The 18607-nt window shown below is 38.3% G+C and overlaps 4 protein-coding genes and 1 pseudogene across 6 annotated transcripts; all 5 read left to right on the forward strand.

Annotated features, from left to right (window-relative positions):
• Positions 1-7217: 7217 nt before the first annotated feature.
• Positions 7218-9233, forward strand: LOC104722766 (methylsterol monooxygenase 1-3-like). The gene is made up of 5 exons (XM_010440988.3): positions 7218-7766; positions 8110-8432; positions 8577-8724; positions 8839-8874; positions 8987-9233. Exons 1-5 carry the CDS (start codon positions 7443-7445, stop codon positions 9029-9031), a joined length of 876 nt encoding a protein of 291 aa, XP_010439290.1. The 5' UTR covers positions 7218-7442; the 3' UTR covers positions 9032-9233.
• Positions 9234-9317: 84 nt separating this feature from the next.
• LOC104722767 (methylsterol monooxygenase 1-3-like) lies at positions 9318-11087 on the forward strand. The gene is made up of 5 exons (XM_087474360.1): positions 9318-9814; positions 9894-10216; positions 10362-10509; positions 10594-10632; positions 10760-11087. Exons 1-5 carry the CDS (start codon positions 9491-9493, stop codon positions 10775-10777), a joined length of 852 nt encoding a protein of 283 aa, XP_087330486.1. The 5' UTR covers positions 9318-9490; the 3' UTR covers positions 10778-11087.
• LOC104722768 (putative protein S-acyltransferase 13) lies at positions 11012-13838 on the forward strand. Of its 2 annotated transcripts, none has more exons than XM_010440990.3 (7): positions 11012-11394; positions 12109-12337; positions 12439-12530; positions 12796-12925; positions 13112-13197; positions 13312-13374; positions 13521-13838. In XM_010440990.3, exons 1-7 carry the CDS (start codon positions 11206-11208, stop codon positions 13647-13649), a joined length of 918 nt encoding a protein of 305 aa, XP_010439292.1. In that variant the 5' UTR covers positions 11012-11205; the 3' UTR covers positions 13650-13838. The 2 variants fall into 2 exon arrangements, 1 of the variants encoding a protein (XP_010439292.1); XR_015571979.1 differs by having other exon boundaries at positions 11027-11394; positions 13044-13197; positions 13521-13563.
• A 651-nt stretch (positions 13839-14489) lies between these two features.
• LOC104727827 (methyl-CpG-binding domain-containing protein 4 pseudogene) lies at positions 14490-15372 on the forward strand (annotated as a pseudogene).
• A 1697-nt stretch (positions 15373-17069) lies between these two features.
• LOC104722769 (methyl-CpG-binding domain-containing protein 1-like) lies at positions 17070-18310 on the forward strand. 2 transcript variants are annotated; one of them, XM_010440991.2, is made up of 3 exons: positions 17070-17140; positions 17248-17305; positions 17672-18310. In XM_010440991.2, exons 2-3 carry the CDS (start codon positions 17267-17269, stop codon positions 18122-18124), a joined length of 492 nt encoding a protein of 163 aa, XP_010439293.1. In that variant the 5' UTR covers positions 17070-17140; positions 17248-17266; the 3' UTR covers positions 18125-18310. The 2 variants fall into 2 exon arrangements, with proteins under 2 accessions (XP_010439293.1, XP_087332192.1); XM_087476066.1 differs by lacking the exons at positions 17070-17140; positions 17248-17305 and adding an exon at positions 17322-17467.
• The last annotated feature ends 297 nt before the right edge of the window (positions 18311-18607 follow it).

Below are 18607 nucleotides of genomic sequence, written 5' to 3' on the forward strand. Positions count from 1 at the left end.
GTGAAGCAGATCAACAATATATTTGCGTTGTGACAAGTGAAGTCCTGTGCTGGTGCGATGTGCCTCAAGACCAAGGAAATAATTGAGATCTTCAGGATCTTTGACGGAGAATCTGTCAGCCAGGAGATTAAGAACCCGTTGAACTTGTGCTCCATTGCTACCCGTTATGAGAATGTCATCAACATACACTAGAAGATAGACGTAGTCCTTGCCATGTCGAAGAACAAACAGGGATGTATCTGCAAGCGAGTTAACAAAACCTACACCCACCAAATAATTTTTCAACTCAGTATACCATGCCCTTGGTGCCTGTTTTAAACCGTATATGGCTTTGCGTAGACGGCAAACGTAATCCGGGAAATCAGAGTTGACAAATCCAGGTGGTTGTTCCATATACACTTCATCCTCAAGTGTTCCTTGGAGAAACGCGTTGTTCACGTCAAGCTGTTTGATAGGCCATGATTTGGAGACTGCAACATCCAACACCAAACGAATAGTTGTAGACTTGATCACTGGACTGAATGTTTGATCATAATCTCTGCCAAGTTGTTGAGAGTAACCCTTGGCCACGAGTCTTGCTTTACACCTGCCAAGGGAACCATTAGAGAGAAATTTGTTCTTAAACAACCATTTGCACCCAACAACATTAAAGTGAGATTGACGAGGAACGAGATCAAGTGTTTGATTTCGAGCAAAAGCATCAATTTCTGTGGACATGGCTCCTCGCCATTTTCGATCCTTTAGAGCCTGGTTCACTGTTGTTGGTTCAGGGGGGATATGACGAGACAGGGCAACAGAGAGATTAAGTTTGGTGTTGGGTTTTATGATATTGTTTTTCCTGCGAGTGGTCATAGAGTGTCGGTTAGCCGGAACAGGTTATGGAACTGGTTCATGGATAGGTCGAGGTTGGGTCGGGATTGTCGGAATCGGATTCGGAGGAGGTGGAGGTGGGTGTGGTACAGTCATGGATGGATTCGTGGTTGTTGATGAAGGTGTTGGAGCGGGTAAGGTTGTTGGTGGGCTTGTGGTTAAACGAGTGGGAGTGGGCTTGGTTGTTGGGCCTTTAGTGGATTGGCGACGTTGATATTGTTTAAGTGGGGCTGGTTGGGTGTTTTGAGTTTGTTGGGGTTGTTGACGATGTGGATTGGGCTCGACTAGTGCAGCTTCCCGAGTCGTATTGTTGAGTGATTCCGTACTTACCGTTCGGTGATTGTCTGATGGCGGAGATCCTGTCAGCGGCGACGAAGGCATTACGAGCGGTGACTGTGGCGTTGGGGGAGTAGGTGTTGAATGGTGAGGTGATAGAGCAACAGCACATGGTAGTGGAAAGGACGGGGATGAGGATGATAAATCTGAAGGTGGAGAAGACGAGTTGTGCAACGGGAAACTCTGTTCATCAAACTTGACATGCCGAGAGATGTATATGCGACCCGAGGTAGGTTGAAGGCATATGTAAGCACTTTGAGTTAGAGAGTAGCCCAAGAAGATGCATGGTGTTGATCGATTCTCTAATTTGTGTTTGGTGTAGGGGCGTAGCCACGGGAAGCATAAGCATCCAAAAACACGTAGCTTGTCGTAGTTGGGAGACGTACCAAACAACCTTTGTAGCAGGTTCTCCATGTTGATGACAGGAGTTGGGAGGCGGTTGATGAGGTAGACGGCCGTAGAGAAGGAATATGTCCAATACTTGTGTGGTAGACCAGCATGTGTGAGTAGCGATAATCCAGTTTCGACAATGTGTCGATGTTTTCTTTCAGAGATTCCGTTGTGTTCTGGTGTGTGTGGTGGAGAGGTATGATGTGAGATGCCGTTGCTTGCTAGAAATTGTCGAAGTGCTAAGAATTCACCTCCATTGTCGGTGTATAAGGTTTCAATTCGTTTTCCAACTTTGTTCTCAACAAGTGCTTTGAAGTGAATGAAGGTGTCACGAACTTGTGATTTAAGCTTAAGGGGATAGATCCAAGTGTAACGGGTATAGTGATCAACAAGCACTAGATAGTATTTGAAGTTGTCAACAGAGATAACTGGTGAGGTCCATACATCAGAGAAGATAATTTGAAGAGGATAAGTGGAGACAAGAGTTGTTTGTGAAAAAGGGAGTTTGTGGCTTTTATTGATAGCACAATCAGTGCACAACATGGTCTGTGAATCTGATTGTAAGCAAGGAAGAGAAAAATTTGAAACAACTGTTTTAAGAATAGAATGAGAGGGGTGGCCTAAGCGAGAGTGCCAATCTTTGAGAGAGGGTTTTGAGGAAGAGGATGCAAAGAAGGAGGTAATGGTGGATAGGGAGACCGGCCACTCGTAAAGTTCGCCATTAGTTTTGCCGCGGAGTAACGGGATTCCCGACATTAGATCCTTCACCTGAAAGTAAGCAGGGAAAAATTCAACAGAGACCCTGTTAGAGTTGCAAAGTCGATAGACGGATATAAGATTTTTATGGATGGTTGGTACACAAAGGACATTTGTTAGAGATAAAGTTTTAGAGGAAGAGGGCAGGGACAGTGAACCAGTGTGAGAGATCGGAAGTCCAGAGCCGTCACCAATGAGAACAGCATCGTCACCATGATACGGTTGATGCAGCGCCAGGTTGCCAAGGTCACTTGTCATGTGGTGAGTGGCACCACTGTCTAGGATCCACGGGTTTGTCATCTGTTGCTGTCCTAGGGCCAGGTTTGCACGTGGTTGCCATGGCCGGAACGGAGAGGGAAGAAGACCAGTTTGGGAGTCGTAGGAGAATTGTTGTTGAAGTTGAGAGCACCGTTTCGCACTGTGCCCAAAAACGCCACAGATTTGACACTTGCCTTGATAGCCTCTGGTGGTACGATTGTCTTGACGTGAGTATTGCTGGTGATGCTTGTTGTTGGAACATGGTTGACGAGAACGAAAGTGCTGCTTGTCTGGGTGCTGTGAGGAGCGAGAAGTAGCAATATGAGCAGAGGTGGGACCGGTGGTGACATTGGTGAATGCAACAGCGAGAAGCTTGGCTTCTTTATTGATGAGTTTCTCATGAACTTCAATGATGGAGGGAGGGGTTTCACGACCCTCAACTTGATCAATCACGGACTTGTAGTCTTCAGGGAGTCCACCGAAGATGAACTCAAGTTGCTCTTCATGGGCAAGGGGCTTACCGAGGAGAGCAAGTTGATCAAACCTAGTTGTGAGTGACTGCATGTACTCGTCAATAGTCTTATCTCCTTTGGCAGCTTGTTTAATTTGCAGGCGAAGTTGTTGTATGTGACCCCAACTTGGGTTGGCATAGGTTGCAGAGATTGTCTTCCACATCTCGGCTGCAGATTTTGTCTTGGAGACGAGGGGTTGGAGAACTGGGGAGAGAGTGCCAAGAAGGCCACTGTAGATGAGCTTATCCTAACGTCTCCATGTCGCATATGCAGGATTTGGTGTAGGTGGATCTGTGTTGGGAAGCGTCTGATCGGGAGGGACAGAGGAGCCATCAACATAGCCAGCAAGATTGTATCCATCAAGGAGAGAATGGATCTGAAGGCTCCAGGTTATGTAGTTTGTGGAAGTAAGTTTGGTGATGTTCATCATGTTGATGTTGAGGAGACCTTGAGTGTCAACAGTTTCGGCAATGGCAGCCATCGAGAGAGAGGAGAGACAGAGAACAGATCTGAGAAGAGAAATAATAACGAGAAGGAAAACAGAGGAAACAGAGAGATGCGGCTGCAAGAAAAAAAAATTTAGAGGAGTATCGATGTGGCTCTTGATACCATGTAAACTGTGTATCTTGTTCTATATACAGAAGGGATTACATGGAGATATATATACATGAGTCGAGAGAGAGAGGTGCTCTAGGGTTAGCTAAGTATGGAATGTAATATACAAGGAAATGAGATATTGCAGAAGTAATGGTGTGATACTCGCATATCCTTGACATGATACTGTCGTATCCTTAACAATTACAAGCATACCGTGATGAGGAATATTATTGGCAACTGAAAGGCAGAAACCAATGGTTAAACCATGGCGATCGCAATACTGCTTATTTTCATGCTTCAACCAAGGTAAGATATGCACAAAACTTCATAACCACGATTCAAGACAACCAAAACAACACTTACCAAGGAGACTTCGAAGTCGGACAGCATGCTCTAAGATTTTTTCACACGAACATATACATCAAGTGGCATTCCTGTTTCCCCCATTGATTTTGGTGATTTCCCTCCAAAGGTAACGCCAAACATCAATGATGACTTAACAAAAGATTTCAGTCCCAGTGAAATATATGAAGCAATCAGCTCAATTGGAGATGATAGAGCACCAGGACCTGATGGACTCACAACCCATTTTTACAAGCACTACTGGCAGATCATTGGAGACGACATCGTTAAGGAAGTGCTGGATTTTTTTGCAACCTCTTTTATGAAGCCAGGTATTAATCATACAAATATCTGTATGATCCCCAAAATTCAACAGCCCAAAACTTTATCTGACTGCAGACCTATAGCTTTGTGCAACGGTCTGTACAAAATAATTTCTAAATGTCTAGTCAATCGTTTAAAGAAACATCTAGATAGCATCATATCAGACTCCCAAGCTGCTTTTATCCTTGGTAGACAAATTACTGATAATGTTATGATAGCTCATGAGATAATGCATTCTTTAAAATCTAGAAAGAGAGTTTCTACAAGCTACATGCCTGTAAAAACAGATGTAAGCAAGGCTTATGATAGGGTTGAATGGAGTTTTCTCCAAGTCGTTTTACAACTTTTTGGGTTCTCGGAACAATGGATTAGCTGGATCATGTCAACAGTACGTTCGGTACGTTATTCCATCCTTATAAATGGCACACCACATGGTTTGATAATCTCTGAGCGAGGAATTTGCCAAGGAGATCCTCTCTCACCATACTTATTCATCATCTGCGCTGACATCATGAGCCACTTAATCAACTCCAAAGTGCTTTCTGGTGATATCCGTCGTGTTCGCATTGGCAACGGTGTCCCTGCTATTACTCACCTACAATTCGCTGATGATTCCTTATTTTTCGTTCAAGCAAATCAACGGAATTGTCGTGCCTTGAGAGATTTTTTTGATGTATACGAGTACTATTCAGGTCAACAAATAAATATAAGTAAATCGCTGATTACTTTTGGATCAAGAGTTAACGGCCAACTCCAGAATCGTCTTAAAGATACACTTCGTATTCCGAACCAGGGTGGTGGAGAAAAGTATTTGGGTTTACCAAAGCAATTTGGGAGGAAGAAAAAAGAAATGTTTAACAATGTTATCGACAGAGTGAAGAACAAAACAAGTTCTTGGAAGGCAAGATATTTATCTCCCGCTTGAAAGGAAATATTAATCAAATCAGTAGCCATTTCAATGCCTGTTTATTCCATGTCATGTTTCAAATTACCAAAAAGCATCACAGATGAACTTGAGTCCATTCTTATGCGTTTTTGGTGGGAAAAAGGAAATCAGGACAGAGGCATTCCATGGATTGCGTGGGAACGTTTACAATATTCCAAAAAAGAAGGAGGTTTAGGTTTTAAAAACCTGGAAAAGTTCAATGATGCTCTTCTTGCAAAACAAGTATGACGAATCATCAAACATCCCAACTGCCTATTTGCACGTCTCATGAAAGCTCGGTACTTTCGAGATGAATCTATACTAGAAGCAAAACCGAGAAGCAATCAATCTTATGGATGGGCGTCTCTTTTAGCAGGTTTAGATGTCATTTAAAAAGGCACTCGATACATAGTTGGCGAGGGTGACTGCATCAGAATTGGAAAAGATAATGTGACTGCAACACATCCTCCCAAACCCATCACGGGCACTAACACAGACATAACTGTCTGTATAAAAGACCTTATCTCAACTGTAGGCCCTCATCGTTTTTGGAATGAAGAAAAACTCCAAACTTTGGTTTCTCCTGAAGACCATGAACAACTCAAACAAATATACCTCTCACAAATCATCCTTCCTGACCAAATTGTTTGGCATTACAATAAAACGGGAGAATACACTGTACGTTTGGGCTACTGGTTAAACACTCATGATCCTACCTCTCCCAGTGACAGAACATTGGTGCCACATGGCTCTATACGCCTAAAAAATCTGTTATGGAAATTGCCAATTCTACCAAAAATAAAACACTTCCTATGGCGTCTATTATCAAGAGCTCTTCCAACCATAACTCGATTAAACGCAAGAGGCATGAATCTGGATCCTGTCTGCTCTCGCTGTTTCCGTTCAGATGAAACGATCAACCACATTCTCTTTATGTGTCCTTACGCTAAAAACATATGGCGGACTGCTAACATCTCTGTTCCATCAACTAACACTCTAACCAGTGATTTCGAAGAAAATTTAGCTCATATCCTTGACTCTCAAACAAACCAAACTGTTCCAACTGATGAAAAGTTGTTACCTTTATGGATACTTTGGTCTATATGGAAGTCACGAAATAAATTTATATTTGAATCAATTTCGGAAAGTACTTCCACAATAGTACATCGTACACAAGCTGATGTTTCAGAGTGGATTACACATTACCATTCCCAACAAAGATCACTCAATGCCACCCAATCCAATTCGAATGTAGTTTGGGTTCGACCTCCATCTGATTATATAAAATGTAATTATGATGCAGGTTTTGATCCCCAAACAAATTACACAACAACAGGTAGGATATTAAAAGATTGTTCAGGTGTTTCATTGGGTTGGGGCTCTTCCCGAATACTAAATGCAATATCACCTCTTGAGGCTGAAGGAAAAGCTCTGCTGGTAGCACTGCAACAAACATGGATCCGTGGTCTAACCTCCATCATTTTTTAAGGTGACTGTGAACAGCTAACAAAAATATTAAATGGTGTATCATGTGACATATCAATAAACGGTGTATATCAAGACATCTTTCTTTGGGCTTCTCGATTCCATAACATTGTTTTTGCTTCAAAAAGAAGATTATGTAATCAAGCTGCACATCTCTTAGCCAAATTTGGTTGTTTGTTTTATTTTATTCTAGTTGTTTCCAACCACCTCTGTGGCTTTATGAACAGATATGTATACTGACTTTATTAACTCATAAATAAAATTCTATTTTGATGCAAAAAAAAAAAAGAAATCATTGATGTGCTCTCTACTAAAACGTTTTTTTTTTTTTTTTCAAGAAAAAACAGAAAGATAGAGGACCCAATTTGGCGGACTCCTCAATGGGGGAAAAACATAAAAACTGTAAGTTCTTTTCTTTTTTTGTGTGGGCAATATCTAATAACAAAATCGGCGAAATTAAAGTTGGTACCGTGCTTTGACATGTGTGTGCATTTTATATACCTCCGACACCATCCTCATATATACATTGTCAAAAACATACTCAACCCACACGTTATCACTTGTGAGTTTCACTCCAAAAACACTGCTATATATACATAAAACTCACAAGTTAATCCCGACACAACAACATACAGTCTCAACCAAAAATGATCCCATATGGAACCGTTGAAGAGGCGTCCGTGGCTTTAGGACGAAACCTGACTAGGCTCGAGACGGTTTGGTTCGATTACACAGCCACCAAGTCCAATTTCCATGTATATTGCCACACCATTTTGCTTCTCTTCCTTGTCTTTTCCCTCGCTCCTCTCCCTCTCGTGTTTGTGGAACTGTCCGGCTGGTTCGATCAGTACAAGATTCAGCCGAAGGTTAAGTATTCGTTGTCAGAGATGTTCCGATGTTATAAACAAGTCATGAAGTTGTTCCTTCTCGTCGTCGGTACCTTACAAATCGTTTCTTATCCTTCGATCCAGGTTCTTAATTTAATTTATATTTCATTTATTATTAATAAAACCTAATATATATTATACTATATACACATAATACATGTGTTCTATAATATTCCCTATTTTTAGTGTTAGTTTTGCAACTTTTTATGTGTGAGTGGCAGTTACAATCTCTTTTTGCTGATTTTTGGGTTATTTAGAGCAAAATGTAAACTCAACCGTTATATTATCTATATGTATGTACGTATTCTCTCCTTTTACTAGGTTTGGGATTTATTAGCTAAATATATTTTTTTGTGTGTTACTGGTGATGTTCTTGAATTATTATATACCAAAAAAGGAATTGATTGTATATGTGTTAAATTAACAGATGGTAGGGATTCGAAGTGGTTTGCCATTACCATCGTTAATGGAGATAGTAGCACAGCTAGTGGTTTACTTCTTGATAGAAGATTACACTAACTACTGGATCCATAGATGGTTGCATTGCAAATTGGGTTATGAGATGATTCATCGAATCCATCACGAGCACACATCACCGATCGGATACGCATCTCCGTACGCACATTGGGGCGAGATCTTGATTCTTGGTATTCCGACGTTTCTTGGACCCGCGATTGCTCCTGGCCACATTATGACCTTTTGGTTATGGATAGCTTTACGCCAAATCGAGGCTATTGAGACTCACAGCGGGTAAATTTTTTAGACATGATAGCATAATGTTTTTCATCAGTGCAAACGCAAACATAAATATTTACATCACTATCAGAACAATGTGGTTTATATAAATTATAACGAAAATAAAAATAAAAATGCACTTGGTTATTTTGTTTGCAGATATGATTTTCCATGGACTCTGACAAAATTTATTCCTTTTTACGGTGGAGCTGAGTATCATGATTATCATCATTACGTTGGAGGACAAAGCCAGAGCAACTTTGCTTCAGTTTTTACGTACTGTGATTACATCTATGGAACTGACAAAGTGAGTACTACTGTTTATCAAACTTAAATTAAATCAATCCCCTTGTTCCGTATATTTCTTTCTTTTAACAAAACATTGACCAGTGTTGTTATTATTATTTTTATCTATCCTTAGGGTTATAGAATCCATAAGAAGCTTCTTCAACAGCAGGTTAATATTAGATACATATGTTAGCTTCATATATGTCGTCTTAATCATATTTTATTTTTATTTATGATTTTTTTTTTTTTTTTCTGTTTTGGGTGAATCTTATACGTTGTAGGTCAAGGAGGAAGCAAAGGAGAAGGGAGGAACGAAATATGATTAGTAAGAAATTCGAAGAGTGTTAAAAAAATCAATCTGTTGATAAAATATTAAATAATATGTAAACATAAGATTAAGAATAAAGTATTATATAATCTATATTGTCGTTCTCTAACATGTGAATGATAAAAAACTATATTGTATATTTTAGAAATAAAAATATGGACCTCTAAAGAGTATCTAATGGATGGAAATGCTCTTCGCCTCTCGTTGTATTCTTCCTTCCTTGTTTTGTTGTTTTTGATTAATTATTAATCCCTTTAAAGTTTGTATTATTGTATATATGAATCGTACGAACCCGTCGACCAAAAACAAAAATGAAGCACAAGCTTATGTGTCAAATTTTTGGTTGGCTAGATGACTTCTACACTTATATTATAAGCGACCAAATTATATAGTACGTTATTACTCCAAACCATTGTATTGTACATGAAAATAACAAACAAACTAATATAGACACAGTATGATCCCTTATCCAACCGTTGAAGCGGCGTCCGTGGCGTTAGGACGAAACCTGACCTGGTTCGAGATGGTTTGGTTCAATTACTCAGCCACCAAATCCCATTTCTATGTATATTGCCACACCATTTTGCTTCTCTTCCTCGTGTTTTCCCTAGCTCCTCTCCCTCTTGTCGTTGTGGAATTGACCGGCTGGTTCAATCAGTATAAGATTCAGCCGAAAGTTAAGTATTCGTTTTCAGACATGTTCCGATGTTATAAAGATGTCATGAAGTTGTTCATTCTCGTCGTCGGCACATTGCAAATCGTTTCTTATCCTTCAATCCAGGTTACTATAGTTTCTCTGTTTTCATTTACTAATTGAAACAAAGGAGTCATTATTTGTATATGTGTTAATTAATTCACAGATGATTGGGATTAGAAGTGGGTTACCATTGCCATCTTGTTTGGAGATAGTATCACAAATAGTGGTTTACTTCTTGATAGAGGATTACTTTAACTACTGGATCCATAGATTGTTGCATTGCAAATGGGGTTATGAGAAGATTCATCGAATCCATCACGAGTACACATCTCCCATCGGATATGCCTCCCCGTATGCACATTGGGCCGAGATCTTGATCCTTGGTATTCCGACGTTTCTTGGACCGGTGATTACTCCTGGCCACATTTTGACCTATTGGTTATGGATAGCTTTACGGCAAATCGAAGCTATTGAGACTCATAGCGGGTAAAATTAAACATTTGAAACATATCAAATCATAATTATTTACATATGAAGTTATTGGACTATAATATATATATATATATATATAGATATTGGAGAATATTATGTGGGTTTTGTTACTAAAAAGCAAAATTTTTGGTTCATGTAGATATGATTTCCCATGGACTCTGACAAAATGGATTCCTTTCTACGGTGGAGCTGAGTATCATGATTATCATCACCACGTTGGAGGACAAAGCCAAAGCAACTTTGCATCAGTTTTCACCTACTGCGACTACATCTATGGAACTGACAAGGTGAGTGAGTGTGTTGAATAAACTTCACTGAAATTATTCAATTCTTGTTCCCTTACAAACTTCAGTGAAATTTTATGTCACTAGGGCTATCGAATCTATAAGAAGCTTCTTCATCATCAGCAGGTTAATGATATTCTTAACTAATTAAACATTATTAGTGTTAGCTTATTATTAGCTTCATTATTAATGTGACCTTGTTTATATATATTTTTGTTTTTGTTTTTGTGGTCTATTGTATACGTTTGTGTAGATTAAAAGAGTAAGCTGACGAGAAGGGAGGAATGAAAATACGATCAGTGATAAAATTCATAGAAGGTTGAAAAATTTAAATCCATTGATAAGAAAGATTAAACGATGATCCCAAATGTGTTAAGTGGATTGTGTTATCTTAATTAATAAAGTCTTTCGAAGCCAAAAAAAAAAAAAAAAAAAATCACTAAATTTTGTTTCTCATAGATGACACGATTATGTGTAGTTACTATAATATTAAAAAAAAAAAAAATTGGGTAAAATATAAATAAATTGTTCTTTAAAAAGGGAAATTTAATTTATCAATAAAAAATCACATAATTTTTTCAGCTCCAATTTCACCCAAATTTCTATAAAATCTCATCTTCAAATTCAATAAAAAGGGTTTGCTCCGACCAGAAAAATTCTGGTTTTTTTTTTGTTTCTTTCCCCTGAAGAATCCCGACAATGGCGTGGAACGTGTTCAAGTTCTGCACAGCACTTCGTGCCTTGGGTTCGATTATGATCGTAGTTGTCATCGGGATCATCGGATTCACATACTACGCTGTTGTCATCGCGAATTACGGACCTTCTCTATTGACCGGTGGTTTCGATTCGTTAGTAGCTCTTTTGGTTTTAGCCTTGTTTCACTTTCTGGTAAACAAGTCAATTTCTTCTTCTTCTTCTTCTTCTTCTTCTTCTTCTAGGTCAATCTTTAAATTTTTAATATTTTTTTTGTTTTTGTGTGACCCTTTTGAGATCTTTGCATTTAGTACCCTCTAGATTTGGATTTAGATTTGGGTTCTTTTAGATTCACTAGTTACAGTTTGACTTTGCTTTGATGATACTGAGTCAAAAGCTTGTTGCTTTGAAGCTAGGCATGGAGATAATGCTATTGCTATATGTGTTTATTGCTTATATGTTGGAGTTTTGCTTTTTCAGTATGGAATTAGATTCGTATTATGCATACTAGAATCTAAAATTGGGCACTACTTCTTAGTGTTTTTTTTTTTTTTTTGTGGTAATAGGCTCAATCTAGCTGGCTGTGTGGGTTTAGATTTATGGCTGTTGGATTTTAAGTATCTGTTATGGTATCTTTCACTTCTTGTAATACAGATGGCAGTTGAATTAGGAAATCAGTGAGATAGTTATGTTATCATGTCTACTATAAGCTAAGCAAGCAAGCAACCAAAGTAGTCATCCTTTTTTTGGTTTTGGTTTAGTGTAGAGTTTCTTCTAGTTTCAAGCTGTTGGTTTCTTATGTGTTGTAATAGATTACCTACGTTTGAGCTCCTACGCATGTTAGAAGTCACAGGAGAAAGAATGAGGAAGCAAAGGACTCATCTTTCATGATTGTTGTTTTGTGTGCAGCTTGTAATGCTGTTGTGGAGTTATTTCTCTGTTGTTGTGACGGATCCTGGTGGTGTTCCGACGGGTTGGAGGCCAGAATTAGATATAGAGAAAAGCGGCGATGGAAACCAAAATTTGATTGGAGAAGCTAACCCATCACTCTCGGTTGGAGATTCCTCGAATCATGGTGTAAGATACTGCAGGAAGTGCAATCAATATAAACCTCCTCGTTCTCACCATTGTTCAGTATGTAAGTCTCTTCGATGTGTGATTCTTTTCTTTTGAATCCGGTGGTGATATATCTCTATTTTTTTCTTTAGTTGTGAAAAGGATTTCAACTTGGGTTTTCAGGTGGAAGATGCATACTAAAGATGGACCATCACTGTGTTTGGGTTGTAAATTGTGTTGGGGCAATGAATTACAAGTCTTTTCTCCTATTCTTGGTATGTCAACTTCTCAAAGCATCACTGAATGAAGTTGTTTTTGGGCTTACAGTTATAATAAATCGATATGATTAGAACTTTATTCACATGATGATAACTGAAACGAGGGAATTGCAAGTACAGTTTCTTTTGTTTTGATTAATGCTAACTGATTAGCTTTAATGACATAACCCATCCTTTCACATGCACTGCAGTTTCTCCTGAACTATTTGTTCATTAAATGTTTGTCATGTTCTTAATGCATTCCCAATATGTCAAAATGCAGTTTTACACATTTCTTGAGACAACGTTGGTTGCAATATCGCTATTGCCAGTTTTCCTCGTATTCTTCGGTGATGGAGATGGTGACATAACTGTATCACCAGGAAGCCTAGCAGCCACCTTTGTTGCATTTGGTGAGTTCAAAGAGATATATATCTGGATTTCCGTTTTTGTTTGCTTGTTTGTTTCAGAACACCTTAACGTTACCAATTCTTTCGTCTGATTCAAAATTTTCCCTCTCTTGCTTTCCAGTATTGAACATAGCATTTGCGCTAAGTGTCTTTCGTCTGATTCAAAATTTTCCCTCTCTTGCTTTCCAGTATTGAACATAGCATTTGCGCTAAGTGTCCTAGGCTTCTTAATTATGCACATAATGTTGGTTGCTCGTAACACCACAACTATTGAGGTAAAACACCTTTCACTTGGTTTTGCTCTTAACTTGGGGTTTCTTAGGGACCTCCATGCATGGTAATGGCTAGCAAACTAATTTTGTTTTTCTTTCTTCTCTTTTTAATCTCAGGCATATGAGAAGCATACAGTTAACTGGCCGTACAACCTTGGCCGTAAGACAAACTTTGAACAGGTTTTCTCTCCATCTTCTTTGTCTGTCTCAAAAACTCGTGTTGTTATGGTCGATTCTAGAGTTAATAGAAGTAGTTTCTGGCTTGTGAAATGAAATCTTTGGACATATACACAATCAAAGCTTGTTTGTTTATTTTGTTGAATCAGGTATTTGGAAGTGATAAGATGTACTGGTTCGTGCCATTATACATCGAAGAAGATATGAAGAAGTTGCCAGCACTTGGAGGGTTGGACAATGCGAGCAGGTCGGAGACAGAGCCACTTCAGTCTCTATGACCTTTAGACTTGAAATTTTGGAATTAATCAAAATCTGCTTTGTGTATGTATCAATATACCTTGTCACTTGTGTATTACATATTAGTGCCTTTTTTTGTGGAATATTTGTCTCTTTTCTTTTTTTTCGTGTAAAGAAACTTCTCAAGTATCTTTACACACAGCAATCAATAACATGTTCATTTGCATAAATATACATTTTCATTATTATCTATGGATGATAATAACATGCATTGATGATATATCTAGCTTGTATATATTTGGATATGGTGTATGTAGTAAGATTGCTCAAATCTGCAAAGTCCAATGCTTCTCTTTAAGGCAAGAGAGCTTCTACCTCAAACTCCAATAGTGTGTTGGTGTAAAAGCCCACATTATACCAGCTTTTAGGACATTTGAAATCCATGATGACCCTTCTACAACAAAACAAAATAGAAATTATAATTTAATTAAGGATTTTCTTAAGAAAAAAAATAGAAATTACAAATTAATTAGGCCATATTTAGAAAAAAATCCAAGAAAATCTACAGAAATGATATCGGTGTAAGTTTAGCCAATCGTTTCAAGACAACTGTAATTACAGTTTTAGAGAAGATTTCTTTCTTTCTTTCTTGCTTCTTACCACAAAAACTGCATTAAAAGAAAAAATAATAAATTACAAGAGAGTTCTCTCATTACCTATGCTCGTAGAATTTAGGGAAATCTGAAATTGTTGTTCCGAGGTATACCCTCTTTTGAATCAGTCTTGTTAGGGTTCTTAGTAATATTTGATTGATAGGGCTTTGAAATTGAAGGTTTTGTGTGTGTTTTTCTCTTTTGTTAGTGAGTTTTGAAGAAGTGGAGATGGATGCTGAATCATCGAACTCAACAAGCCTTAAGGTAACAACACCACTTAACCAAAACCACTTTAACTGCACTGTACAAACGTCAGTTCGCTTGCTTTGTGTCTCTCTTAATACACACAGTTTCTCTTTGTTTTAAGTGATGTTTGATGCAGACATGAGACATATAGAAGGTGTATTAACTTAAAGTTATGTCATGTTTTCTGGATTTCAACATGTTGTAGCATGGATCTTGTCTGATTCCATATTTGTATTTGTGCAGGGAGAAGCCAAAAGTTCTTCAGAGTGGGAAATAGATATCTTTGCTGTGCAATGTGCAATGTGCCGAGTGCCAAAAGTGGAGGAAGCTTAATTCTCAAGAGGACTACGAGCTAGTCAGAAGTAGACAACTAGAGGAACAGTTTGTGTGCGAAGAGATAGAAGGTGTGTCCTGCGAAGATGCTGGAGACATAGAGTATGACTCCTCCAACACATGGGCTCTGAGAAGCCTGGCTTGCCTGAGACACCAGAAGGGTTCAAGAGGAGCTATGTTATGAGAAAGGACTACTCGAAAATGGATGTGTACTACGTAACTTCTACTGGGAAGAAGTTCAAGGCGCTCGCTGAGATTGAAGCCTTCATTGAGGCCAATGAGGAGTTTAAGAATGCACCACTTGAAGATTTTAGTTTTACAGTCCCAGAGGTAATGGAAGACACTGTCCCCAAGCCATCCAAGGAAGATGATTGATTGAGCTACAAAGTGCTTATGAGTCTCCAAGCTTCTTATGCTGTTGAAGTTGGACTTATGACTTAAGAAATTAAATGTTTAAAAAAAAAAAAATCATGGCTTTCACTATGGTTGGGTCATTATTATCTAATAAAGGATGACATTTTCTTCTAATAAAGAATATTCGATCAAAGCTCGACAAAGTGCGTGGTTCTATAGTCTAGCTTTTGTATGCTCAAGCAATGCTCTCCTCGCGTATAAATGTCTTCATATACTGAAACTGGTATATAAGCTTACAAGTGGCTGATACATGTGTTGGCCATAATTTTGTCATCATAAATACATAAATATAATTTATTTATTCAACACATGTTTTGCTGGATAAAATCAGCGTAGATAAGAGTTTATCTTATAAGAGGAAAATCTTCCTGATTGGTTCAATGAACCGAGAATCTCGTGACTGACTCTGTCACGACACCGAGAATCTCGCGACTAACTTTGTCGATAGACCGAGAATCTCGCGACTTTGAAAAATCTCTTCGTTGAGCAATTTGCAAGCAGCAGGAACCTGGAGAAGACAGCGGATGACCTTTACGAGGTACGACAAAAGAGAGACGAGTCGTTGCGTGCCTATGTGGGACGCTTCAACAAGGAAAAAGTATCGATCCCCAGTTGCAACACGTCAACTACCATCTCCACATTTAAAAGAGGATTGCTTCGTGACGGTGATTTGTATAAGGAACTTACCAATGCAGAACAATGGAAGATGTGCTCTCACGTGCGTGGGCGCAGATAAAGTGGGAGGAAGACTCAGCTTATCGCCAACGACGTTCACCACAATCTGATTCCCGTGTAGTGAGAAACGAAATAACAAGTAGGGATGATAACACCATGAGTGAAAGAAGGAACACACATCGAACATTGAGCGAGGCTGATGACAGGAGGCCTAAATCGACAACATGGCCAGATATTAGTAACCTCTCGATCTCTCATACACATTTAGTCGGTGTATTGAAAGAGATGGGTGGAACCGTGAGATGGTTTCCAAAAATGAAAGCACTTGACAATAGGCGTGACACCTCGAAGTGGTGTGATTTCCACAACGATCACGGCCACAAAACAGAAGATTGCATCTCATTGAAGATGGAAGTGAATGAGCTGCTTAAAAAAGGTCACTTGAGGGAATACTTGTCAGATAAAACCCATAATCGCATGGATGGCGAGAGCAACAAGCAAATAGCAATTGCGAACGCCCCAATTTTGCCTCCAAAACATGATCGAGTCATCAATGTTATCTCTGGAGGATCAGAGATAAGTGGGATAACTTACTCAGCTGCAAAAAGAAACACTAGAGCTGTCAAAAACTCTCAAAACACTGGACATGCTACGAAAGGCGATACACCGTCATACACTTGTCAAGTATCTTTTACAAACAACAAACATGTTTCTTTCATATTCACATTTGCATAAATATACATTTTTCATTATTTATCTATAGACAATAATAGCATGCATTGATGATATCTATCTTTTATATATTTGGATATGGAGTAAAAAGATTACACAATTTCTGCAAAGTCCAATGCTTCTCTTTTAAGGCTATAGGCCCATAGAGCTTCTCTATGACCTTTTTGCACTTGAAATCCATGGACAATCTAATTAACAAAAAAAAAACTAATTATAAGACTTAATTAAGGGATTTGAGAAAGGAAAAAAATAGAAAAATCATAATTAAATTTTATGCCCATGTTTAGAAAAATCCAACAAAAATCTACATAAATGGTATGCGTAAGATTATTAGCCAATAGTTTCAGGACAACTGTAATTTACAGTCTTACAAGATTACTTTCGTTATTTCTTCATATATACCACACAAACTGCATTACAGGTCTCTCATTACCCATGTTCTGAGATTTTTTTTGGGAAATCTGAAATTGTTTTTCGAGGTATACATTTTTTTGAATCAATCTCGTTAGGGTTCTTCGTTATATTTGATTGATAGGGGCTTTGGTATTGAACGTTTTGTGTGTTTTTTTCCTTTTTGTTATGGCAGTGAATTTGAAGAAGTGGAGATGGACGCTAGCTCATCAGCGAATCCAACAACCCTTAAGGTAACAACACCCCCACTAAACCAAAACCATTATCACTATTATGATTTCGGTTGTGTGTTTATCCGTTACATATAAACTTAAGGTCTTGGTCTCGTGTGTGTGTTTGGTCCTCTTTGCCTAATCAATGTGTTGTTATGTTGTGAAATGATTTTCTTGTTTCCGGTAGATAAGGGCACTCCTCCGGTTTCGAATTTTGTTATCTGTTTCATCGGTTCTTGTTCTCAAAGATGCTTTGTTAATATGTTTGGTCATGTTATATTGCTGTCTATTTTGTGGTTCCAACTAGATTTCGACATGTTGTAGCAAGTAGCATGGTTCTTGTATGGTTCTATTTAACCAAGTAGCTGGTGCTTTTGTGTTGTGCAGAGAAAAGGCAAAACTTCAGAGAGGGAGATGGGTATCTTTGCTGTGCAATGTGAGGAGTGCCACAAGTGGAGGCAGATTGAGACGCAAGAAGCATACGAACAAATAAGACGTAGACTACTCGAGGACAAGTTTGTGTGTATGCAGAAAGAGGGTACTACCTGTGAAGATGCTGGAGACCTTGTGTACGACTCCTCCAGAGTATGGGCCGTTGACAAGCGTGGCTTGCCTGAGACACCAAGAGGGTTCAGGAGGAGCTTAGTTATGAAAAAGGACTACTCGAAAGTTGATGCTTACTACGTAACTTCTACTGGGAGGAAGTTGAAGATGTACTCTGAGGTTGAAGACTTCCTTAAGGCCAATGATCCGGATTATGATAGTAGAATGCTTGAAGATTTTACTTTTACAGTCCCAAAAATAATGGAAAAAACTGTCCCCAAGCCAACCAAAGAGTAGAGAGAATGAGAAAAGAGCCACTTCCAGTCTCTATGACCATGAACTAGAAATTCTGGAACTAAAAACTTCTTTGTGTTATGAATTATTGTCTCTTGTCTTGTGTATTAAGATTTGAACCCTTTATGGAATTTTTGTCTTATTATTTTCTTTTTGGTGAAAAGAAATATCTCAAGCTTCTTCTTTACAGAGCAAACAATGTTCCTTTTGATTTTTTTTTTTTCGTTCACTAATATACATTTCATATACCATCAGTTTTGCACACCTGAAATCCATAGAGCCATCTACACAAAAACATTGATAATATAAACATAGAGCCATGAATGATTATTAGCTTTTAAGTGGTTTTTGGTTTTTGATTTGTTTTCTTTTTTAATGGTTTTTAGTTATAGTAATTAATTTTAGAATCAATAAATAAACAATCTTAAACTCAGAAATAAAACATAACGATTGTTGAAAAAAAAAATTCACAAAAACTTTAAAATT

This window comes from Camelina sativa, chromosome 11, assembly GCF_030686135.1.
Source record: "Camelina sativa cultivar CO46 ecotype springtype chromosome 11, ASM3068613v1".
Lineage (NCBI taxonomy): Eukaryota > Viridiplantae > Streptophyta > Magnoliopsida > Brassicales > Brassicaceae > Camelina > Camelina sativa.

Coding starts and splice junctions, on each gene's coding strand:
- LOC104722766 (XM_010440988.3), top strand. CDS start 7,443: ATGATCCCATATGGAACCGTTGAAGAGGCGTCCGTGGCTTTAGGACGA. Junction 7,767..8,109: donor TTTCTTATCCTTCGATCCAG/GTTCTTAATTTA, acceptor TTAAATTAACAG/ATGGTAGGGATTCGAAGTGG. Junction 8,725..8,838: donor ACATCTATGGAACTGACAAA/GTGAGTACTACT, acceptor ATCTATCCTTAG/GGTTATAGAATCCATAAGAA.
- LOC104722767 (XM_087474360.1), top strand. CDS start 9,491: ATGATCCCTTATCCAACCGTTGAAGCGGCGTCCGTGGCGTTAGGACGA. Junction 9,815..9,893: donor TTTCTTATCCTTCAATCCAG/GTTACTATAGTT, acceptor ATTAATTCACAG/ATGATTGGGATTAGAAGTGG. Junction 10,510..10,593: donor ACATCTATGGAACTGACAAG/GTGAGTGAGTGT, acceptor TTATGTCACTAG/GGCTATCGAATCTATAAGAA.
- LOC104722768 (XM_010440990.3), top strand. CDS start 11,206: ATGGCGTGGAACGTGTTCAAGTTCTGCACAGCACTTCGTGCCTTGGGT. Junction 12,338..12,438: donor TTCTCACCATTGTTCAGTAT/GTAAGTCTCTTC, acceptor TTGGGTTTTCAG/GTGGAAGATGCATACTAAAG. Junction 12,531..12,795: donor AGTCTTTTCTCCTATTCTTG/GTATGTCAACTT, acceptor GTCAAAATGCAG/TTTTACACATTTCTTGAGAC.
- LOC104722769 (XM_010440991.2), top strand. CDS start 17,267: ATGGACGCTAGCTCATCAGCGAATCCAACAACCCTTAAG. Junction 17,306..17,671: donor CGAATCCAACAACCCTTAAG/GTAACAACACCC, acceptor TGTGTTGTGCAG/AGAAAAGGCAAAACTTCAGA.